Genomic DNA, 26605 nt, shown 5'->3' with positions numbered 1-26605 from the left:
ATGTTCCTAATTATGTCAGGTGAAGAATACAATGCGTGCAGTTCTGTGTTGTGTAACTTTCTCCATTCTCCTGTAACTTCATCCCTCTTAGCCCCAAATATTTTTCTAAGAATCTTATTCTCAAACACCCTTAATCTCTGTTCCTCTCTCAAAGTGAGAGTCCAAGTTTCACAACCATACAGAACAACCGGTAATATAGCTGTTTTATATATATATATATATATATATAATTAAAATCAAATAAGTGTGTCGCGATATCGTGGGCATTCAGTAAAGTGTGCCGTCAGTCAAAAAAGTTTGGGAACCAGTGGGATATGCACATTAAAACAGTTGTTTAAATATTTCAAAAAACATTTATTTACATTCGGGTATCTATACCTATGTTTGTATAATGCATTCATAAATAATTACAGACATTCAACTCCAAAACAGCGCCTTCAACTCTTGTTAAAATATACAAATTTGGTTCCTTTGGTTATCGGGGCCGTTCGAAGACTTATTTTCTTCTAGACAGTTGCAAATCTTCTGTTGTCCTCTCTGAATGACGGATAACTACATTGAAGCTGATATAACCATCTGATAGATCATTCCTGTTTCAAAACTTGATCATCTTGGACGTAAAAGTAAATTTATCTACTATTTCCAGGCTGTTTACAAGTGTATTAAAAAAACCTAGTAAATTTCCCCCCGATTTCCTATCTGTATTTAAAATATTGTAACCATAGTTACGAATTGAACCATTTTATGATAAATTTCAGTTATTTCGTTTCACACAAACAGATATTTCGTAAAAATAAATCTTATTTCAAAAAGTAATAGAATTTGTTATTCTGTTTTCATTTTCTTCATGATTGTCCAACCGGATTGACCGTCAATTCGTGAATCTGCAATACAGACAAAAAAAAATTTGTTAACGGGTCAAGATTATGATAAAAGAGATTGAGGTAGGGTAACATTTGCATATTGCTGTTTCAAAATTTCAAGATATTGTTAACTGACTTAAGACTTTTAACAGATTAGTAATAAAAACAAGACTTTAAAGAAATTATTAACTGAAACAACATACTTCAAATTAATTTATCAACAGTAATCTCACTAGAGGTTTTGATTTATGTAGAGAAAATCAAAACTCGAGTGGGATTCAATTGACTATTACACGATTAGAAGAAAGTATATAAAATTATAAGAAAAAAAGTACTCTAATACAATAAAATATTCATTGACTTACTGAAATTCTATTTCACTTATGTTACCTTCCAGAAAATGTTTGAACGGAACCGTCATTTTCAGTCGATTATCTATGCGGAAAACAAATTACGATCGCAAAGGATGTTTTATAGTACCGGTACGCTATTTAGAAATGTTGGCAAACAAAGAAACAAATGATAGGGTGGTGATAAAAACAAACAAATGCTAGGAAAGCGAAAAAATTAAGCGATAAACAGCGAGGATTGGTTGAAAAACGTCGTTGCGTATCGTTTTATTGGTCAAAAGTAGTATGACGTAGTAAAAGTGTAATGGTCAATACAAACAAAATTTTAATTTTAATCTAGAATTTAGTACACATAATATTGCTCAGTTTTCTTATAATATTCGATTAAATTAAATTAATCTGAAAGAATCTATACGCACAAAGTTTCTGGCTTTGAACTGGGTAATCACTCGAAGTGGAAAAAAAACATAGAATGTATTACAACTGAATTTAGTTCTATCTGTTACGCATTAAGATTATCTTCTTTTGACGACGTTAACACCCTTAAAATAATATTATTTTGCATATTTTAATATACTTTGATATTGATTAATATTCTGGGACAACCAATTTGGAACTAAACTCTTTTAACAAACGAAAGTAGCATAAAAATTAAAGTTACTTTCCAGGCTTTAGAAATATTGATCTTACCTTATGAGTATATTCCTTCAATGATGATGTTTTATATTAAAAACAACGAAGATATATAATTTAATACAAGACACGAATCAGATCTTCATCTACCCTGTGTTAGTCTCAGCTGTCGTAAAAATTAGTTAACTATTCATGTATTACAGTCTTCAATGCACTGCCTAATTATCTTAAAGCTTTGAAGGGCCAAGAGAAAATTTTTAGAATAGAATTAACAAAATTTCTGCGTTTTCATACTTTCTATTCAACTGATCAATTGTTTCTGTTTCTTTTTTTTTTTTCGTTGTTGGTAACTCTATAGCATCTATTAGTGCTTTATGGTTGCGCCAGCGAATAGGGATTATAAAGAATGGACACTTCGCGTCGGTACCTTTGATGTAGCCGGACCGATTTCAACGACCTTCAAGCCAGCTAGAGCGTGAGATTCTGCTTTCTCCCTAGAGTTGGCGCTGACATCACACCAGCTAACAGTCGACACAGCGGAAATATAACACATATAATTAATACATCTAGGTACATTATGTACTCAAATAAAAATAAATTGGATCCATAAAATAATGAATCCTTCATTAACTGTAATGTCTAGACTCTAGAGTTCCTTTATAATGAGAGTTGAGACGTTGACCCAACAACAATTAAAATATGTAATGATTTGATAGCGCTGAAAATGGAAAAACAAAACTCTTACGAGAAGTAAAACCATATACCTATATTATATTATATACAAATATTAAACGAATTCGATACTTAATTTTATAATGTATTATATTATTTTATAATATAATGTATTATATCTGAAATATAAAATATCATTATTACAACTAGTTTGTCACTGAGAAATAAGGAAAAGCTGTTAACTTGAATTTATTTGAAGTAAAGCGTTACTGGATTATGCAATGAGGTAAGAGATGTTTGGATCCTGTGTCTCAACTCGATTCTCAATTATTATCTTAGTGTATGCTCGATTACACTACCTCTAGCGCTTGAAAGTGGAACTAACCGCTGGCGCACAGAGAAACAAAACACAGGAAAATTCGCTCAGTGTCCATTCTTTATAATCCCTATTCGCTGGTTGCGCTAACAGATGGAGTTACTTGTCAACAATGTGACGCTGAAACGTGTGTTCAGGTTACTGCCCAGTGACAGTCCTGATGTATTTTTATATTTGTGATGATTGGTTAATTAATATTAACCCGGCACACTCACAATCATACAAATTTCCAGACTCTAGACACCCAGGGAATTATCATCATCATAATCATCATCATCATCATCATCATCATCATCATCCACAGGGATTAGGCCTTTCGACCTGTTCCGTCCTCTCAAAGAAATTGATCTCTCCATCTCTTCGTAGGCCTTCCTCTGTCTCTCTTGCCTTTAGGTTTGTACTCTAGAATCTTTTTAGGAATACGGTATTCTGGCATTCTTTGTACGTGTTCATAGTATTTTTCTTGATATTCTTTTATTTTATTATTTAAGTTGAATATGTTCAGTTCGTCTCTTATCGTTTCATTATATTGTCTGTTCTTCTGTATCCAGCTACCGATCTCAAAAATCTCATTTCTGATACTTCTATTTTGTGTTTTTGGTTTTCTGTTAGGGTCCAGCATTATGAGCCATACAAGAGAGATGGGACTGCCAAGACTTTATAAAACTTCAAAATGGTTTCTTTCCTTGTTTTGTTTAATAAGATTCTTTTAATCGTTCCACATATTTGGTTAACATTTTGTAATTTTCTTTGTTGATCTAATTCTCTTGTGTTTCCAATTTCACAGCCCAGGTATTTAAAATCTCTTACTTGCTCTACTATATTGTCGTCAATTATAATTTTACATCGTACCTGTGTTTTCCCTTGGAAAGTTAAAATTTTTGTTTTTGTCGAAGATATTGTTAAATTATAGCATGAGGCTGTATTTGTAATTCATATATTAGTTAGGGAATTATTCTTCTTCAATAAAAATTCACCGAGAGCCGAGCCCGGGAATCGAACCCGGGACCTCCTGATCTGGAAGCCAGCATGCTGACCAACAGACCACGGAGGCAGTCATTGTTTCTGTTTGCAAATTAAATTAATCAACTTACTATTATATTAATAATTAGTTATATGTTTTTGTGTAGCTTATGACGTGCTCCACATCTCAAAGCTATAATGCTCATGTAATCTCTATGAAATATTATAATAAAATAAATAAAAATTGAAAAACAAAAATAAATTAGTTGATAAATGTATCTTTAGACAAAATGGTCAGCAGAAATATAATTTTAAACGCAATGGTTTGTGAAATAAGACAGTGAAGAAATGTACAACAACCTGCACATGTGGTGGCACTCCCAGTACATACATTACGGCATCCGCTATGTCCTCAGGGTTGAGAGAGGGGTAGTCTTTCAGATATTGTTCTGGGGGCATGTCTGTCTTCACTAGGCCTGGACTCAGACTCTGGAATGGAATATATAGAGCATTATCTGTATATATCGTTATATTTATGGGAAAATTTTAGAACACGGTTTGCACCTACCAAATTATGTCTTAAAATACTAAAAAGAGCAGATTTGTCTGCGTTTGTCGAATGCGCATCATTATATTTACGAAAAGGCACTTTTCAGTGCCAATAATTTATTTTGTGTGCACAAGGCTGGAATTTTGAAGTAAGAGGGAAAGGGTGCAATCCATGTTCTGGAGTTTATCCATATTTATTATTATTATTATTATTATTATTATTATTATTATTATTATTATTATTATTATTATTATTATTATTATTTTCATGGAAAATATTTTAAATTTATAAAATAAGTCTTATTAATAACTTAAGTATTTACTGATATTTTTTTATCAACAGTAATCTCACTAGAGGTTTTGATTTATCTAGAGAAAATCAAATGATTAGAAGAAAGTATATAAAGATTATAAGAAATAAAGTACTGTAATGCAATTAAATATTAATTGACTTACTAAAATTCTATTTCACTAATGTTAGCTTCACCAAAACGTTTGAAAGGAGCCGCCATTTTCAGTGGACTACCTATGCGGGAAACAAATGATGATCGGAAAGCATGTTTTATTGTATCCTAAATGAATTTTTAGTTTGAAATATTGGCAAACAAAGAAACAAAATAATGGAAGGAAGGTGATAAAAGCAGAAGAAAGTATACAAAAATTAGAAGAAATAGAGTACTCTAATACAGTATAATAGGTAATAATTGACTTTGACCTACTAAAATTCTTTTCACTAATGTTAGCTTCACCAAAACATTTGACCGGAGTTGAATATCTATGCGGAAAACAAATGACGATCGCAAAGCATGTTTTATGGTACAGTAAAGAATTTTCGGTTTGAAATGTTGCCAAACAAAGAAACAAATGCTAGGGAAATGATAAAAACAAATATATTCTAGGGCAGTGATAAAATTGTAGCGATAAACAGCCATGATTGTTTGAAATACGTCCTTTCGTACCGTTTCATTGGTCAAAAGTAGTATGAAGTAGTAAAAGTGTAATAGTGATATCAATTACACTTTTTAAATATCTGTACCTAACCAGTACAATCTCCCTAGGTTATATACACCAACCTTTGTTTTGTGATGACTTGAGTTTGTAAGGACTTCAGTAATACAAATTATCCCTAATTACCCCATGCGTGGGTTATTATTATCACAACATGCTTGAAAATGCAATAGAATCATTCTAGAAGGTCACATTGCTAACATATAAAAAACTGACTGGAAAATTGTATCGTGGTAACAAGCTATAGGTCTCTAAACTTAAAAAAATGCTGTTTTATTCTAAAAATTACCCCGACCCACCTAAATAAGTCCAAATGATAACTTTGATGCGAAGAGTAAAGGCCCTTGACTTTTATAGTTAATAAATTGACCTCACCGTGACTCGAATCTTGGACTTCTGCTGCACCAACTCTCTCCTCAGACCCTCAGTTAAGGCAGTGACGGCGTGCTTTGTTCCGGAGTACATGGTGAATCTTCCAGAGGGCGGTCTATGTCCTGCCACACTGCATGACAAAGTATTGGAAAACAGCTGGTCAGATTATTTTCAATCATTAGCACCGTCCGATAATAAGCGTGTACACAAAAAGGTAGCATAGAATATGCGATAGAAGTGTAGAATATTCTAGACCAGGGGTCGTCAGCACAGAGCACGCTGGGGCTAGTCTCTCATACCCGCGGAAAACGCAGTGCACTAGGGTGCACTCCGTAGCTGCTAGCGGGTATGCTCTCTATCTCTCCCTGCTGCATGACGGTGCACATGGGACGGCACCGCGTACACTTCACACATTTCAGCGAGTGCCGACGACCACTGTTATAGAGTGCCCCACAGTTCGTACCGACGAATTTCAGCATGCTGTTCTAAAGTGACTATATACGGTTTAGAAATATCAAATTAACACAGAATATTGCTTGGACAACGTACTTTATTGACAATTTATTATTATTTAAATGATACATTTCAAGTTAACCCCCGCTATCTTACGGTTTCTTACAATCTTAGCCGGGAATTGTAATGCCACATTGTAATAAATCTGGGATTTTTGCCTAAATCCTGTTCTTCAGATCCTGGATACAGTGTGATTTGATTTCAAACACGCTTTCTTTGAGATAATAATAATAAAAATACTAATAATTTTCTTATTTATTTATTTATTTATTTACTAATTTATTTATCTGTTTATTTATTTATTTATTTATTTATTTATTTAATAATTATTAATTGATTTACTTATATACTTACGTATTTATTTATTTATGTATTTATTTATTTATTTATTTATTTATTTAATAATTAATAATTGATTTACTTATTTACTTACGTATTTATTTATTTATTTATTTATGTATTTATTTACTCACCAACTCATTCATTTTTTATTTATTTATTTATTTAATAATTAATAATTGATTTACTTATTTACTTACGTATTTATTTATTTATTTATTTATTTATTTATTTATTTATTTATGTATTTATTTATTTACTCACCAACTCACTCATTTTTTATTTATTTATTTATTTATTTAATAATTAATAATTGATTTACTTATTTACTTACGTATTCATTTATTTATTTATGTATTTATTTATTTACTCACCAACTCACTCATTTTTTATTTATTTATTTATTTATTTAATAATTAATAATTGATTTACTTATTTACTTACGTATTTATTTATTTATTTATGTATTTATTTATTTACACACCAACTCACTCATTTTTTATTTATTTATTTATGTATTTATTTATTAATAATTGATTTACTTATTTACTTACGTATTTATTTATTTATTTATTTATTTATTTATTTATTTATTTATTTATTTATTTATTTATTTATTTATTTATGTATTTATTTATTTACTCACCAACTCACTCATTTTTTATTTATTTATTTATTTATTTATTTAATAATTAATAATTGATTTACTTATTTACTTACGTATTTATTTATTTATTTATGTATTTATTTATTTACTCACCAACTCACTCATTTTTATTTATTTATTTATTTAATAATTAATAATTGATTTACTTATTTACTTACGTATTTATTTATTTATTTATTTATTTATTTATTTATTTATTTATGTATTTGTTTATTTACTCACCAACTCACTCACTTATTTATTTATTTATTTAATAATTGATTATTTATTTACTTATTTACTTACGTATTTATTTATTTATTTATTTACTTACTCACTCCCTCATTTATTTACTCACTCACTCATTTATTTATTTATTTATTTATTTATTTATTTATTTATCTGTTTAGTTATTTATTTAATACTTAATTATTTATTTACTTATTTACTTACGTATTTATTTACTTATTTGTTTATGTTTTATTTATTCACTCACTCACTCAGTCACTTATTTATTTATTCACTTTCTTACTTACTTATTTATTCATTCGTTCATTTATTCATTTATTTATTCATTCATTGATTCATTTATTTATTTATTTATTTATTTATTTATACTGGCAGAGTTAAAGCCATAAGGCATTCTCTTACATTCTGCCAGGTCATAAAGTATACAGGCAGTGAAATTTAACAAAAACTTAAAGAACAGAATACTAACATATTGCAAAAAAGTAATAGCATAACAAAATCTATGAAAATAATACCATAATATAAAAAAGAGAGTAAAATTTAAATCTAAAGATTGGAACATAATAAAAGCAACTCAGTACAAATAGTTAACAGGGAAAACGTAAGGAATAATACAACAAATGGAGTGTAATGTATCCCCACAGAAAAAAAATCAGCATCTCTAAGGTCTGGGGATCAAGCCGGCCAGTATAAGCCTTGGCCCAGTCTTGCTGAAACCAAATGAAGAGTACAAGGGAAAACAATCAAAGTCACAATTCTCTTAATCAATTAATAAATAACAGTAAACTACCCCCCATTGAGGGTAGCCCTTACGGCTACAGTATATCCTCAAAAAAAATATTATACATAGATATTAAATTTTAAAGAAGGGAAACAAAGAAATGGGGCGTGAAAAATTACAATTGCTGTTAATGTGGCACCATGTGATTAATTATGATTTGGCAGAATTTTTTTAACACAATTATGACAATGTCATCCCTCAGAGATGTTGGCAGAGCAAACTGCCGTCGAAATTCTTCGAAAAAAGCTGGTATAGTCCCTCGAGCACCTATGAGCAAGCCGAATACCTCAACGTGAATTAAGGCATATTTAAGCTTGAAATAGTTGACTGTAGGCTCATAGATCGACTTCTTCTCAAGGTGGACCTCGACTGACTGATGACATTCTACTTCCAAACGTATCGTGGGGTCCACAATGATGCCCTGTTTAGTGTCAGCATTGTACGCTAAAATATCTACTCGTCTCGTTGACCCATTTTCAGCTAGACAGAAGATTTCTTCTTCTACTATCCAGCCCTTATTTCTTAATGCGGCAGCAATTTTGGATCTTACAAGATGATGTCTAGAGTTCCTCAAGAGCAATCCCTGTTCACAGAATCCCAAGACGTGCGCTAAAGTTTAAATCTACGGGCAGCGATGTCTGCACCGGGTACCGTCGAGAGATCTGCCGGGAACTACAAAATTTATTGTTATTCCTAATGGAAAACAAGGAAAGTATGACTGTATCCATGGTGAAAATTCTCCTTTACCAGTTTTGTTAAGAAAAACACCAAAGTTTGCAGTAATAAACTTAATTAGGTCATGGCGTCAACCTTAACAGAATTGTGACGTTGATCGTCTTTCCCGTGTACTCTTCAAATGCCATCCCTGTTTATTGTGTCACTGAATAACGTATGTAATATTTGCCATTTGTAACATCTTTGCCTAACTTGTCAGAACCAAAAATGTATGTAAGTTTGCAGATAAACACAAAATCACAAGTCCACATTGCGTGATTAGTTTGGAACGACAATGCCCCAGAAATGCACTTTTCTTCCCATATTTTAGCGTTGTGACTGTATTCTATAGGGCTTAGTGATGTTAAGTACCTGTTAATGTGGATTATGTGTCCATCATCCACGCCCTTCTCCTTCATCAACTGCAGGGCCTCTTTGGTGCACATGGACAAACCCAGGACGTTCAGGTCCAGCATCTTCTTCAGCTCATCAGTGGGCGCGTCTAACAAACATATTACAGTAGTTTGGTGTCAGAAATGCATTGATTGTTGAACCAAATCAAGGATTTCAGTTACTTTGAATAATTCATTATGTTGAGAAACAGATTTAGATGATGTAACCATTTGAAAGATGAATTAGGTCCAGTTGTACGAACACGGAATGAAGTCCTGTTAAAATTAATTCCGTGGTTATGCGAGAAATGTGTTGTACGAACTTAGAATAGTGCATTAATCGGAGGATAACTTCCGAATAAGCTATTCCATTCTTTTAGTAGCTGTTAAATTTATATCTAGAGAATAAAATATAAAATGGCAGCAGCATTAGACATGAATCTCTGATAGTGATGATGAATTACATGTACAGAGGTGTGAAAATTATTAGAATAATCTTAATTTTAAAGGTTTTTTAATAGTTCCTTCACAAATACTAATTGAATTGATGAATATTGGTATACAGTATATTACTATACTGATATAGGATATATTTACTACTAACAATGCCGGAAAGCATTGTTGTACATTGGTATTTTTCTTATTTTACAATTGTTATGGGAATTCAGAAATTATTATATTATGTTGGCGGAATTGGAAACATAAAAAATTATATGCACAAAACAGATGTATACGTTCATTTGAACCTTCACAACAATGTAAACGCAAAGAACAATTTGTTTAAAGCATTTCTTAATTAATTTTTTATGTTTCCAATTCCGCCAACATGATATAATAATTTCTGAATTCCCATAACAATTGTAAAATAAGAAAAATACCAATGTACAACAATGCTTTCCGGCATTGTTAGTAGTAAATATATCCTACATCAGTATAGTAATATTATATACCAATATTCATCAATTCAACGAATATTTGTGAAGGAACTATTAAAAAACCTTTAAAATTAAGATTATTCTAATAATTTTCAGACATCTGTAATGTATTTTTGAGAGTGCGGAAACAAAGAAAATAAGGCACATATTTATCTATTAAACGAGTGTAACAATGAAGAATTTCTGGCAAGATTCAGTCTAAAAATGGGCACTGCTTAAAGCGTGCTGGGATTGATTGATGATTATTGGAACATATAACACACAGGTAAAAATAGTTCACAATTTAATCATTATAAAGAAATTGTAATTTTTAAAATAATTAAAATTAAATTTAAGCAAATTCATAGCACAATATTATATCAGTATTACGTTTTGCATTATTATAACCTAGCTATAGACTCCCATGCTCTTGTCTTTTGTTTAAAAGTTATGGCATCAGGTTTTGCTTTCTAGCACTTTCTTATAGTCATTCACTATCACAACTAGCTTAAGTGTAATCTTCTGTCTAATAATTTTGACTTCTAATTTATTTTGATTTACTCATTTCTTTATAACAAATTCTGTACACAAAATAATGATATGTTCAGAAAATAAATTTCAACAATTACTGGTATTCTGAATGTACTTCATAAACAAAACACCATCTAAAATATTGCCAACCTCTGTTTCAATTCGGCTAACTATGGAATAGATAACCTTGGAATAAACTAACGTCATACAACACGATACTCCATTTATTCTATAGTTTAGGCTATTCCATGAATAGCTAGTCCAAGGTTTATTCTGTGATCATACAACTGGGCCTTACAGAATTAAGTTAAAAGTATTAGATTAATACCTAAATTTATTAAAATATAAGCTCAATATATTTCAGACACTACAAGTATTAATTCAGTCACATTGCATATATCTGAACGCCTTACTTTGACGAATCATTCTGGTCAGAGAGTATTTGTGCTACGATACCTTGAATGGTCATTTTAAGACCTGTAAGCGAAAGTAATATATTTTATATGAAATGTAAGGTCGTAGAGTTCTATGCAGAGTGAATCCTGAGTAGTGTCATTAATTTCAGGGGGTTATTCTTTGAGATATTTCAAACAAAAAATTTTAATGCAATTTTACTTGGTTTCGCTTCCTTTTCGAGATAAAAATTGTTTTATATGAAACATTTCATAGCGTATTTTGGGAAATACATTGATTGAATTCCCAATATCTTCAGTCAATTTGATAGAGTAGTTTATTATGCAATGAATGATTGAAATTATTTTAGTTTTGTCTTTAAATGTGCAGAAATTTGATCCGAAGAAATGTAAAATTGAAAAAACCTTTGCAGAACCATAAGTTACATTTGTTCGGATCAAATTTCTTCACATTTAAAGGACAAAACTACATCTTTTTTTGAATAATTTATTATCGTAATACACTGCTCTCTTAAATTGATTTACAAGGGAACCAACCTAGGTCATGGTGGTTGAAATTAATAAAAATGCATATTTAAGCTAATTTTCGTTCGTTAAAAAACGTGGTGAGAGTCGTTCGTTTCGCTTTTTCCTCGTTTACGAAATATACTGGCTTGGAAATCGATGCTACTTATGCCGCTTCTTGCGCGCACTCATCCTCATAGCTCCGTAACACCGTATCACAGCTCCCGCATTAATGCTCTAGGCTATTTCCTTTTTCTCTTAACTCATATTAATACAGTACTGTTGCTGAAATACAAATTCAATTTGAATTTAAAATATGTATTAACCCCTTATCGCATGGGACAATCTTGCACACACCGGTTTAATATTCAGATAACTTAAGTAGTTATTTCTTTCTCAACTTATGTCACATATGGTCAGATCCAATTCTTGGCCGTGTGCGATATCTGTCTCAGTATGCAGTTTGAAATATTATATGCTTATATTATAAACTAGCCGTACCCGTGCGCTCCGCTGCACCCGTTATAAATAAATATAATTACATAATTAAAATAGGACATTTGATCCAGGGAACATTCGTGTTTGATATAAGGATAAATCGTTTATTATGTTACTTCATTTAAATTGTATTTGCATAATTAAAATGCGATCATTTTGATCCAGAGACCACTCATTTGGTCATAAAAATTATTTTAGGAAATACAGGAAACGAATGTACAGAATAGCCTATCAAGTTTTCTGTGCATAAGAAGCTATTTTAATCTTACCTGTCCTCGATTCACTCAGAAGTTACTGTAATAACATTATAGCATTATGTCCATCTAGAGAAACTACACTTTCCAATGATATTAATAATTAATTATACAAATCGGTTAATTTAGCTTAAGATATTACTTCATACAAACACAGAAACATTATCTGTAGGCTATCTTTCATAGCTTTCGATTGTTGTTGACCAAGGCCCCTTATATACAAAGTCATTTGTTTTTTAATTCATTACACGGCCTTAGATGGCAGTTATTTTAATTTTAAAACTCATTTATCTCATTAAATATCAGTCCTATCAAAATGTTTCAAGGAATAAAACTTATAGCAAATTATTTTTAAAGAAACTTTTGTTATGTAACATTTTTCACAAAAATCAATAATAAGCGCGATATTTCGATTTATTTAATTCAGACCCCCTTATAACCCCCCTTTTAAATAATGTATTTTGAATGCCATATAGCCTAAAATCTAAGTTACAACGAACTAATTTATATTCCAATTTTCATCGAAATCCGTTCAGCCATTATCGCGTGAAAAGGTTACAAACATACTGACAGACAGATAGACAAACAAAAATTTCAAAAAAGCGATTTTCGGTTTCAGGGTGGTTAATTGTATATGTTAGGACCAATTATTTTTGGAAAATCGAAAATTACCAGAAAAATTTCGGCTACAGATTTATTATTAGTATAGATTATATTAATATAAAACCGGTATGTGCCATATCTGTCCCAGAATGCGGTAAGGGGTTAACTTTGTAACTCAACTTAAATACGATATCGTGGATTCGAAATAAAGTGGTTGGGACAAAGCGCCATTGAACAGTAAAAACATTTTATATAGGCTGGTTTTTCACACTCTTCTGTAACATACACACCGTTTCCAACATGCAACATTGTTGCAGGAATGTTATCAAACTTTCTCACATGTTTCTCTGTCACATATCCACACCTCTGCCACGCGTATTACCATGTCTTTGAGTACAGATAAATTAAATTTGTGATACACAACAGAATGTAATGTCATTATGAAGCCCCTATCGCGGCATGTGTCTGGAATGTTTTCACAGATAACTTTATGTCTGAAATACTCTTCTAGCCTTGGAATTACAAATTTATATTGCCTTGAAAAAGTATACATCCAAGGGTTGCAAAAATCTTATAGTTTTGGAGGGATAATTTCTCTTTTAGTTGTCTTACTATGTAAAGTATTGTTTACTCCTTCATCGGTAAACATAGTGTCATCTATGTGACCACTCCAGGAATCCATAAGTAGTAATTTGTCTTTCTTAACATCCGGGAGAAATTAATCTCTTAACCATCTTCTCGCGTGATTTTTTGCCAGTTTTCCGGAACTATATTAGCATCGATCAAAACATTAAATAGCTTATATTTATCTACATGTTGTTTTACTTTTGATCCAAATTCCCTTTTCGCTTCTTGAAAGCATGTATGTACAGTAGTGGCAAAAAAAAAACCGGGCCGAACCTTGTAGCTGATTTCAGAGCCTTTTTCACTCCAGAGCACGATACACTGGTAACTAAGACTTTCGTGGTTCGAATCCTGCCTAGGAAAGAAACTTTTTTTTGTTCCTTATTCAAATTTATTCCCAATACTTTTCGATTGCAGCGATATTTTACTACTTAATTAACTTATTATTCCTAGGACATGAATTTTACCAGTAATCAAATTGGGTACAAATCTCAATATTTCTGGTAAACGGCGCTGCTCACAAGCAACCAAGACGATATCTGGTTCTGTTTTCCGCTCGTTCATGGCTGAAGTTTAACAAAAGTTTTCCCAAATGTTTATTTCTATTTCTGGCTAATCTCCTTACAGAGTTAATCAGACCGGGGAAAGTGTCTGGATAAGTATTCATACAGCTCCAGAAACTCCTAATAGAACAGATGATTGCTCCGGTAGTAGCAATAATTTCTGTACATTTCTTTGTTCTGTAACAATAAAGTTGCCAGATGCGTGCCTACCTATGATAGAGTTGAAATATGCGACAGCTGCATTATTAACAAGAATGTCGACCACCCCCAGCTTGTCCTTGACCCACTTGAAGGCTTCTTTGACATCTGACTCCTTGCTGACGTCACATTTCACTGTGTATAGTTTGCCTTGTGAGGATCCAAGTGATTTGGAAAGTTCCTGAAACACATATAAGGAAACACGTTTTAACGTATTTCAAAATTTTCTGTGTCTGTTTACCATTGTCTTATTTGAATGCCCTGAACAATACTTAAAACAGAAAAACGAACTACAACTGGCAATATAGTTCACAAAATGATAAAGAAAAGGTATGGTTATAAAATTGGAATTAGCAACTCACCTCTATTTTTTCAGATCTCCTCGCCAGACCGACGACTTGGAGACCTTTCTTGGTGAGTTCAGCAGCAATGGAAGCCCCAATTCCTCCACTCGCTCCTGTTACCACGGCAACCCGACCTGACCAACGCTCCATGGTGAAACAATTGCCACTGAAGCAAGGTAAGGGATACACAAAATCTTTTTAGACTAGAAATATTATTATTTGTATGAGATTCTGAAGTTACGAGGATGATAAAACTTGTATTAGAAAGAAGGCAACTCCATTTTAAACAAACCTTGTGTCTCTGCACACAGACTAACTATAATCATTTTACTAACACAATAATTATGATCAGGGACGAACGCTAGTCACGAAAGTTAGGCTTGTTCTTTTATTCATAGGGGAAGATGGGAGGATATAATAATTCATAATTAATAAAAAATAATCAGGCCCACATAAATAATTTATTTTATAATTATGAAATCATCATGAGTCATGGATCATATTCGATTATCAGATGTAGAAGTTCGATATAATATAAAAAACATGGCCAACAAAACAGTTTATTTAGTTTTTTCGACCCTGCCAACCAATGCACATTGTTGTATTGAGCTGCACTGAAAGAGCCCACATATTCTCTATAATGTCTGTCTTCTCTTGAATAGTCCTTCGGGAAAATGGATTTAATAATAAGGTTTCAATAACACACAATTCCGAACTCATTGCAATAACACATTCAGCCACTGACACAATTACATTGCACTCGCCAATCACAGCACATTCCCGCTGTCAATACTGCTCTGTGTAACGTTAAATAGTCGTTGGTGTAGCTCTCGGACCAGAGCTTCAAACAACACATAACAGAAGCATGTGCGCCTAGGACGGACTAAGGAGGAAGGCACTTGCGCGCGCATTATATTCTCGCTATTTCTACGTCTTTCCTGTAGCTCCGAGAAACGAGCAAGCGTTGCGATACTTGCGGTGTGCAACCTGCGGATGGTATTACGCCTATACCAAAATCAAAATAAATTTTAATGTACGTAACGCCATTTTGAGAAATAGACATTCTACGAAAATATTGGGCTTGCGCAGCAAGCATAGCATGCCCTGAGAAATCGCCTCTGATTATGATAAGCAATTGCAAAGAATATTATTGATATATATTTTTAATCACCTACAGAAACCATACGGTTATGTTTATTGCCTTCTTCCGACTTCGCACATTTCAAATTATTTTAAACTAGCCGTACCCGTGCGCTCCGCTGAACCCTTTAGAAATAAATATAAAGTAATTACATAATTAAAATAGGACATTTGATCCAGGGAATATTCGTGTTTGATATAAGGATAAATCGTTTATTATGTTACTTAATTTAAATTGTATTTGCATAATTAAAATGCGATCATTTTGATCCAGAGACCACTCATTTGGTCATAAAAATTACTTTAGGAAATACAGGAAACGAATGTACAGAATAGCCTATCAAGTTTTCTGTGCATAAGAAGCTATTTTAATCTTACCTGTCCTCGATTCACTCAGAAGTTACTGTAATAACATTATAGCATTATGTCCATCTAGAGAAACTACACTTTCCAATGGTGAATTAATAATTAATTACACAAATCGGTTAATTTAGCTTAAGATATTACTTCATACAAACACAGAAACATTATCTGTAGGCTATCTTTCATAGCTTTCGATTGTTGCTGTCCAAGGCCCTTTATAGACGGAGTCATTTGTTTTTTAATTCATTACACGGCCTTAGATGGCAGTTATTTTAATTTTAAAACTCATTTATCTCATTAAATATCAGTCCTATCAAAATGTTTCAAGGAATAAAACTTATCGGAAATTATTTTTAAAGAAACTTTTGTTATGTAACATTTTTCACAAAAATCAATAATAAGCGAGATGTGTCGATTTATTTAATTCAGGTCCCCTTATAACCCCCCTTTTAAATAATGTATTTTGAATGCCATATAGCCTAAAATCTAAGTTACAACGAACTTAATTTATATTCCAATTTTCATCGAAATCCGTTCAGCCATTATCGCGTGAAAAGGTAACAAACATACAGACAGACAGACAGACAGACATATAAAAAAAAATTTCAAAAAAGCGATTTTCGGTTTCAGGGAGATTAATTATATATGTTAGGACCAATTATTTTTGGAAAATCGAAAATTACCAGAAAAATTTCGGCTACAGATTTATTATTAGTATAGATTAACTAGTTTAATATCATATGTTTCACATACAAAGAATATAAAATGGAATTGATAAAGTTACACATTAGAGTCCTCCTAAAGATCTATTGAAAACGAGATTATAAAGATGCTGCCGCGGCTTGAAGGTGAATTCGAGGGTGAAGATGTCATTAGTGAGCGTAAAGCACAACGATGGTTCCAGCGTTTAAATAATGGAGAAGATATTGAATATATACAACGTCCTGGAAACGATGCAATATTGAGAATACACACAGAGGTTTAGAAGAAAATCAACAAAAAGAAGCCATAGGCTGTAAGGTGAAGTCGAGGGTGAAGGTGTCATTAGTGAGCGTAAAGCACAACGATGGTTCCAGCGTTTGAATAATGGAGAAGAAGACATTGAATATATACAACGTCCTGGAAACGATGCAATATTGAGAATACACACAGAGGTTTAGAAGAAAATCAACAAAAAGAAACCATAGGCTGTAAGGTGAAGTCGAGGGTGAAGGTGTCATTAGTGAGCGTAAAGCACAACGATGGTTCCAGCGTTTGAATAATGGAGAAGAAGACATTGAATATCTACAACGTCCTGGAAACGATGCAATATTGAGAATACACACAGAGGTTTAGAAGAAAATCAACAAAAAGAAACCATAGGCTGTAAGGTGAAGTCGAGGGTGAAGGTGTCATTAGTGAGCGTAAAGCACAACGATGGTTCCAGCGTTTGAATAATGGAGAAGAAGACATTGAATATCTACAACGTCCTGGAAACGATGCAATATTGAGAATACACACAGAGGTTTAGAAGAAAATCAACAAAAAGAAACCATAGGCTGTAAGGTGAAGTCGAGGGTGAAGGTGTCATTAGTGAGCGTAAAGCACAACGATGGTTCCAGCGTTTGAATAATGGAGAAGAAGACATTGAATATATACAACGTCCTGGAAACGATGCAATATTGAGAATACACACAGAGGTTTAGAAGAAAATCAACAAAAAGAAACCATAGGCTGTAAGGTGAAGTCGAGGGTGAAGGTGTCATTAGTGAGCGTAAAGCACAACGATGGTTCCAGCGTTTGAATAATGGAGAAGAACACATTGAATATCTACAACGTCCTGGAAACGATGCAATATTGAGAATACACACAGAGGTTTAGAAGAAAATCAACAAAAAGAAACCATAGGCTGTAAGGTGAAGTCGAGGGTGAAGGTGTCATTAGTGAGCGTAAAGCACAACGATGGTTCCAGCGTTTGAATAATGGAGAAGAAGACATTGAATATATACAACGTCCTGGAAACGATGCAATATTGAGAATACACACAGAGGTTTAGAAGAAAATCAACAAAAAGAAACCATAGGCTGTAAGGTGAAGTCGAGGGTGAAGGTGTCATTAGTGAGCGTAAAGCACAACGATGGTTCCAGCGTTTGAATAATGGAGAAGAAGACATTGAATATATACAACGTCCTGGAAACGGTGCAATATTGAGAATACACACAGAGGTTTAGAAGAAAATCAACAAAAAGAAACCATAGGCTGTAAGGTGAAGTCGAGGGTGAAGGTGTCATTAGTGAGCGTAAAGCACAACGATGGTTCCAGCGTTTGAATAATGGAGAAGAAGACGTTGAATATCTACAACGTCCTGGAAACGATGCAATATTGAGAATACACACAGAGGTTTAGAAGAAAATCAACAAAAAGAAACCATAGGCTGTAAGGTGAAGTCGAGGGTGAAGGTGTCATTAGTGAGCGTAAAGCACAACGATGGTTCCAGCGTTTGAATAATGGAGAAGAAGACATTGAATATCTACAACGTCCTGGAAACGATGCAATATTGAGAATACACACAGAGGTTTAGAAGAAAATCAACAAAAAGAAACCATAGGCTGTAAGGTGAAGTCGAGGGTGAAGGTGTCATTATTGAGCGTAAAGCACAACGATGGTTCCAGCGTTTGAATAATGGAGAAGAAGACATTGAATATGTACAACGTCCTGGAAACGATGCAATATTGAGAATACACACAGAGGTTTAGAAGAAAATCAACAAAAAGAAGCCATAGGCTGTAAGGTGAAGTCGAGGGTGAAGGTGTCATTAGTGAGCGTAAAGCACAACGATGGTTCCAGCGTTTGAATAATGGAGAAGAAGACATTGAATATGTACAACGTCCTGGAAACGATGCAATATTGAGAATACACACAGAGGTTTAGAAGAAAATCAACAAAAAGAAGCCATAGGCTGTAAGGTGAAGTCGAGGGTGAAGGTGTCATTAGTGAGCGTAAAGCACAACGATGGTTCCAGCGTTTGAATAATGGAGAAGAAGACATTGAATATATACAACGTCCTGGAAACGATGCAATATTGAGAATACACACAGAGGTTTAGAAGAAAATCAACAAAAAGAAACCATAGGCTGTAAGGTGAAGTCGAGGGTGAAGGTGTCATTAGTGAGCGTAAAGCACAACGATGGTTCCAGCGTTTGAATAATGGAGAAGAAGACATTGAATATATAGAACGTCCTGGAAACGATGCAATATTGAGAATACACACAGAGGTTTAGAAGAAAATCAACAAAAAGAAGCCATAGGCTGTAAGGTGAAGTCGAGGGTGAAGGTGTCATTAGTGAGCGTAAAGCACAACGATGGTTCCAGCGTTTGAATAATGGAGAAGAAGACATTGAATATATACAACGTCCTGGAAACGATGCAATATTGAGAATACACACAGAGGTTTAGAAGAAAATCAACAAAAAGAAACCATAGGCTGTAAGGTGAAGTCGAGGGTGAAGGTGTCATTAGTGAGCGTAAAGCACAACGATGGTTCCAGCGTTTGAATAATGGAGAAGAAGACATTGAATATATACAACGTCCTGGAAACGATGCAATATTGAGAATACACACAGAGGTTTAGAAGAAAATCAACAAAAAGAAACCATAGGCTGTAAGGTGAAGTCGAGGGTGAAGGTGTCATTAGTGAGCGTAAAGCACAACGATGGTTCCAGCGTTTGAATAATGGAGAAGAAGACATTGAATATGTACAACGTCCTGGAAACGATGCAATATTGAGAATACACACAGAGGTTTAGAAGAAAATCAACAAAAAGAAGCCATAGGCTGTAAGGTGAAGTCGAGGGTGAAGGTGTCATTAGTGAGCGTAAAGCACAACGATGGTTCCAGCGTTTGAATAATGGAGAAGAAGACATTGAATATATACAACGTCCTGGAAACGATGCAATATTGAGAATACACACAGAGGTTTAGAAGAAAATCAACAAAAAGAAGCCATAGGTTGTTAAAGGAACTTGGTCCTTTAAAATATACAATATATCCATTTGTTATATTCTATTATCCATGTGCTAAAAAGGATAAATGTTCATCTCCGCTCTTGCTTAAAAAAGTCCCTTCTGCAGACGCTTGTATTTCCCTATTTTGACTACGCTGACATTTTACTGACTGACCTTTCCAGCGGCAACAAAACGAAACTTCAACGTGCTCATAATTTGTGTGTACGTTTTGTAAGCAATGTTCGTAAATATGATCATATTACCCCATCCCTGGAAGCAATAGGTTGGCTTAAACTAGATAAGAAAAGAAATTTACATTCACTTCTCCTGCTCTTCGAAATCTTGAACTCTTCTATTCCTTCGTACCTGTCGTCTCGCTTCACTCACCTTTCTTCCCACCACAATCTGAACACACGCTCTCGCCATGAAACAATACTAACAATACCATCCCATCGCACCTCCTCATACTCATCCTCTTTCACAATAGCCCTGCCAAGACTCTGGAATTCGCTACCTGCTAGCATCAGGGACTGTCGAAATAAAATTGAATTCAAACGCAAATTTACTAGGCTCTTGGTCAGTAATTGATTTCTTGTAAATAGTTCTCTTAATCTATCACAAAATATTTCAATATCCAGTAATTTCATCACTATACAATTTTGTTATTCTAGGTTTAATTTCTAATTCAGTAAATATAAAATATTCTTTGTTTTTCTATGATAAATTATCTAGCTTTCATTAGTGAGGTAATCTTTTCGTACTTTGATTTTTATTGTAATTGTAATTATAAATTTAATACTAAATTGTAATTTTAATTGTAATTGTAATTGCAAATTTAATACTAATTGTAATTTTATTCTTCATATTAGGCCTATAGTTTGAATCTCCTGATAGAGGGGCAGAGAAGGCCTGACGGCCCTACCTCTACCAGGTTAAATAAATAAATAAATACTAAATACTACTACTACCACATCGCCACATTAAAATGCTTAGAAAATCGTACAGAAGCTGTAGATCTGTACTTCATGAATTGACCCCTGAACAAGCTCAACGCAGAGTGGATATCTGTCGTCAGCGTATCGCTAATCCCATGGATGATAGACGTATCAGAGAATTGTAACAATTTATGACAAATGGGTAAATTACCGCAACTCTGACACTCGATTCCCATCAGCCTGCCGAAGTCGTTGTTAAACAAAATCGATTCGATTTCAAAATAATGTTGTGTCTGGTAGAACGTTTAAGGTGCAAAATACCGTAGCATACAGTCCTGATCTGGAGCCTTCGGCTTACCATCTGTTTCGATTCATGGCCAACTTCCTGCGTGGAAAAAATTTCTAAGACTTGGAAGCCGTTGAAATGGGTATCGACAAATTCTTCGCCTCAGAAACCAGAAACTGGTTCCGTCGCCAGATAACAAACCTCGCTGAAAGGTGGCCAAGACCATAGAATATAATGGCCTTCACTTCGAAGATTAGATTCGTTTTTTGTCACAACACACTGTGACTGAAAATTTGTTCCAATTCCAACATTATTATATCTGCATTTTTACATTCTCAATGAAGTATACCACTTATATTACTATCCTCTTCTATTTTGTGCTATTGTTATGAAATTATTGTAACATTCAGGTTAGTATTGTGTTATGTATTGCATTATTAACAATGCTTTTAATATTGCCATTACTTACTTACTGGCTTTTAAGGAACCCGGAGGTTCATTGCCGCCCTCACATAAGCCCGCGATTGGTCCCTGTCCTGAGAAAAATTAATCCAGTCTCTATCATCATATCCCACCTCCCTCAAATCCATTTTAATATTATCTTCCCATCTACGTCTCGGCCTCCCTAAAGGTCTTTTTCCCTCCGGCCTACCAACTAACACTCTATATGCATTTCTGAACTCACCCATACGTGCTACATGCCCTGCCCACCTCAAACGTCTGGATTTAATGTTCCTAATTATGTCAGGTGAAGAATACAATGCGTGCAGTTCTGTGTTGTGTAACTTTCTCCATTCTCCTGTAACTTCATCCCTCTTAGCCCCAAATATTTTCCTAAGCACCTTATTCTCAAACACCCTTAATCTCTGTTCCTCTCTCAAAGTGAGAGTCCAAGTTTCACAACCATACAGAACAACCGGTAATATAACTGTTTTATAAATTCTAACTTTCAGATTTTTCGACAGCAGACTGGATGATAAAAGTTTCTCAACCGAATAATAACAGGCATTTTCCATATCTATTCTGTGTTTAATTTCCTCCCGAGTATCATTTATATTTGTTACTGTTGCTCCCAGATATTTGAACTTCTCCACCTCTTCATAAGATAAGTTTCCAATTTTTATATTTCCATTTCGTACAATATTCTGGTCACGAGACATAATCATATACTTTGTCTTTTCGGGATTGACTTCCAAACCTATCTCTTTACTTGCTTCAAGTAAAATTCCCGTGTTTTCCCTAATCGTTCGTGGATTTTCTCCTAACATATTCACGTCATCCGCATAGACAAGCAGCTGATGTAACCCGTTCAATTCCAAACCCTCTCTGTTATCCTGGGCTTTCCTAATGGCATAGTCTAGAGCAAAGTTAAAAAGTAAAGGTGATAGTGCATCTCCTTGCTTTAGCCTATAGTGAATTGTAAACGCATCTGACAGAAACTGACCTATACGAACTGTGCTGTACGTTTCACTGAGACACATTTTAATTAATCGAACTAGTTTCTTGGGAATACCAAATTCAATAAGAATATCATATAAAACTTTTCTCTTAACAGAGTCATACGTCTTTTTGAAATCTATGAATAACTGATGCACTTTATCCTTATACTCCCATTTTTTCTCCACCATCTGTCGAATACAAAATATCTGGTCAATAGTTGATCTATTATGCCTAAAACCACACTGATGATCCCCAATAATTTCATCTACATATGGAGTTAATCTTCTCAAAAGAATATTGGACAAAATTTTGTACGACGTCAACATTACGTTTTATTAATAGGCTGACCAGACGTTCCCGATTTCCGGGGACATTCCCCGGTTTTGAGTTGCTGTCCCCAGGGAGCAAATGTCCACTTTTTGTCCCCGGAAATTAATTTTGTCCCAGAAATTTTGATTATGTTTCAATAACATTTTACACATGAATATTTAAGTATCGTGATGTAACTGCTGCGATTCATGCACATTTCTGAACGGTTCTCAGTATGAGATAGAAGAACCAGCGAGCACAGTATGAGATATTCTGCACTCTTTGAGAAGAACATAGCATCTTTGTCTTCATTCGCTTTGCGCGGAAGCGTTAGAACTGCTGCAGCGTCCATTTTTAAGTAGTTCAAAAAATGGAAATTTTTGTGACAAACCAATAGATGAAAATTGGTGTAATGTTTTTCAATGTTTCAAAAAAAAAATCTATTCCATTTGAAAATCTTCTCAAAATAGTGTCATTAATCATGTGTCTTTCAGTCAGAAATTCGTCAGTTGAAAGACTTTTCTCCACAATGAACTCAATCTGGACTGATTAAAAATCAGGAATGAAAATTGAAACAGCTTTGTTACAAGTGAAAACAAACTTTCATTTCTCATGTGAAAAACTTAGTGTGAACCTGTATGGGAATGAACAGATCTTTAAAAAGATACATTCTTCGGACAAGTACTTGTAAAATGTGTGTGTTAGAATTCAGTGTGTACAATATTACGGGAAAGACTTCGACACATGCGTCAGTACTGAAAATGAATTCTTAGTGGTCATAATTATGTATAGAAGTTACGTGTTTATTCATGTAATTCAAAAAGTTAAGATACTCTACAAATTTAGTGTGCAAATTTCTATAATTGTATCTACTGTTACATGTAATTTTTGCAACATTTTAACAGATAGTTACAAGATTAATGTTTGTGGTTTTTCTTGAAATTACCGATGTCCCTGTTCGACCATAAAAAATCTGGTCAGCCTATTTATTAATATCAACCCGTAAAAGTATTCTCATTAATCCACTCGTTTAGGCGATTGAAGAATTTTCTACCCTTTTCCATTAAAAAAATGTTAGTGCAAACACTCGTGATGCCCCACTTCGATTACTGTGATATTCTGCTTACTGACCTAAGCGTTACTTCGGCGCAGAGACTACAACGTGTTCATAATATGTGCGTCCGTTTCGTCTGCAATATTCGCCGGGCTGATCACGTAACACCATCCCTCGAAATGTTGTCCTGGCTCCGTCTAGAAGATCGTAGGAAAATCCACTGTCTTTCCCTTCTCTTTCACATATTGTGTTTCTCCACTCCTGTCTATCTTGCGTCTCGTTTTCAAAATTTATCCACCCATCATAACCTAGACACACGACCACAACACTCCTCAATATTATCCATTCCCTCCCACCGAACATCCTCATATTCATCTTCTTTCACTGTGGCTGTTCCTCGGCTTTGGAATTCCCTACCGAGTAATGTCAGGGACTGTCAGACATCAAACCAATTTAAGAATAGGCTAACGAGATATTTTTCTAACAATTCTTGTTAACAATAATAGCTGTTTCAGGTTTCTCAATGTTTAATGGTGATATATATCACAGATAAATATCTAAATTATCTCATTATTATTATTATTATTATTATTATTATTATTATTATTATTATTATTATTATTATTATTATTATAACTATTTCTTACCAATGTTTATTATTGTCACACTAACATTAGTTATCCAACTTTCATTATTTACTTTCATGTTGTTTTATGATCTAGATATTAATGTAATAACTATGTAAGCAAATGCATTTAATTAGAATTAGAGTCTGGCTGTGCGGAAGAGAAGGCCTACTGGCCTTAGCTCTGCCAGATTAAATAAATAAATTATTATTAATTATTAGCCGTACCCGTGCGCTCCGCTGCACCTGTTAGAAATAAATATAAAGTAATTACATAATAAAATAGGACGTTTGATCCAGAGAACAACTTTTACAACAGCGCAAGATAATCTGCTTCGCTCATTACCCAAATTTTTTTTTTGCATTGCATTTATTGCATATATATTTTATGTATTTTAACACGATTCAATTGAGCATAGTTAAAATTTGAATTATAAAATAATGGATTGCTAAGCTAACGTACTATTACTGCATACTAAATCAATACACTCTCGTTGTTCGTTAATTCTCTGAGATTAAAATGAGTGTACATAAATATTATTTTAAGAAATACAGAAAACGAATGTACAAAATAGCCTATCACATTTTTTGTGCATAAGAAGCTATTTTAATCTTACCTGTCCTCGATTTACTCAGACGTTACTGTAATAACATGATAGCATTATGTCCATATAGAGAAACTACACTTTCCAATGGTGAAATAATAATTAATTATACAAATCGGTTAATTTAGCTTCTGATATTACTTCATACAAACACAGAAACAGTCTCTGTAGGCTATGTTTAATAGCTTTCGATTGTTGATGTCCAAGGCCCCTGTTTCGATTGTTGTTGTCCAAGGCCCCTTATAGACAAAGTCATTTGTTTATTTCATTACACGGCCTTAGATGGTAGTTATTTTAATTTTAAAATTCATTTATGTCATTAAATATCAGTCCTATCAAAATTTTGTATAGAATAAAACTTATCGGAAATAATTTTTAAAGAAACTTTTGATATGTAACATTTTTTACAAAAATGAATAATAAGCGAGATATTTCGATTTATTTAATTCAGGCCCCCTTATAACCCCCCTTCTAAATAAAGTATTTTGAATGCCATATAGCCTAAAATCTAAGTTACAACGAACTTAATTTATATTCCAATTTTCATATAAATCGGTTCAGCCATTATCGCGTGAAAAGATAACAAACATACAGACAGACATACAAACAAAAATTTCAAAAATGCGATTTTCGGTTTCAAGGTGGTTTTATATATATGTTAGGACCAATTATTTTTGGAAAATCGAAAATTACCAGAAAAATTTCGGCTACAGATTTATTATTAGTATAGATTATTAATTCTGTATCTAATCGAAAACCACACAACGAAATTGTCACTTCGATGTTCAACTGTTTGCAGACGAAAACATAACACGATCGACAAATAAAAATAACGAATTCTTTTGGAACATACCCAAGATCACGGCTCCTAGCAGTCAACTGTTTGAGCATCAACGCCCCACTGCATTCGTATGTCGTAGAGCTACTTAACTTATATCAATCATAAGAAACGATATCTCTGAATACACAGTTACGTAACGCTGTACTGTTCAGCCACCA

The 26605-nt window shown here is 33.4% G+C and overlaps 1 protein-coding gene across 1 annotated transcript; it reads right to left on the bottom strand.

Annotated features, from left to right (window-relative positions):
* Positions 1–330: 330 nt before the first annotated feature.
* On the bottom strand, positions 331–26605 carry LOC138700925 (farnesol dehydrogenase-like). The gene is made up of 7 exons (XM_069827356.1): positions 26460–26605; positions 14885–15032; positions 14535–14703; positions 9401–9530; positions 5790–5916; positions 4218–4346; positions 331–884 (listed from the first exon to the last, which is right to left on the bottom strand). Exons 1-7 carry the CDS (start codon positions 26495–26497, stop codon positions 846–848), a joined length of 780 nt encoding a protein of 259 aa, XP_069683457.1. The 5' UTR covers positions 26498–26605; the 3' UTR covers positions 331–845.

Source organism: Periplaneta americana, chromosome 6 (genome assembly GCF_040183065.1).
Source record: "Periplaneta americana isolate PAMFEO1 chromosome 6, P.americana_PAMFEO1_priV1, whole genome shotgun sequence".
NCBI lineage: Eukaryota > Metazoa > Arthropoda > Insecta > Blattodea > Blattidae > Periplaneta > Periplaneta americana.
This window is presented reverse-complemented; position numbering and strand designations above follow the sequence as displayed.

Excerpts from the sequence above, each read along its gene's own strand:
- LOC138700925 (XM_069827356.1), bottom strand. The coding sequence starts at position 26,497 with ATGCTCAAACAGTTGACTGCTAGGAGCCGTGATCTTGG. Across the intron at positions 14,704-14,884 it reads GGAGATCTGAAAAAATAGAG|GAACTTTCCAAATCACTTGG; the intron begins GTGAGTTGCTAA and ends TATGTGTTTCAG. Across the intron at positions 5,917-9,400 it reads CACATAATCCACATTAACAG|TGTGGCAGGACATAGACCGC; the intron begins GTACTTAACATC and ends TTTGTCATGCAG.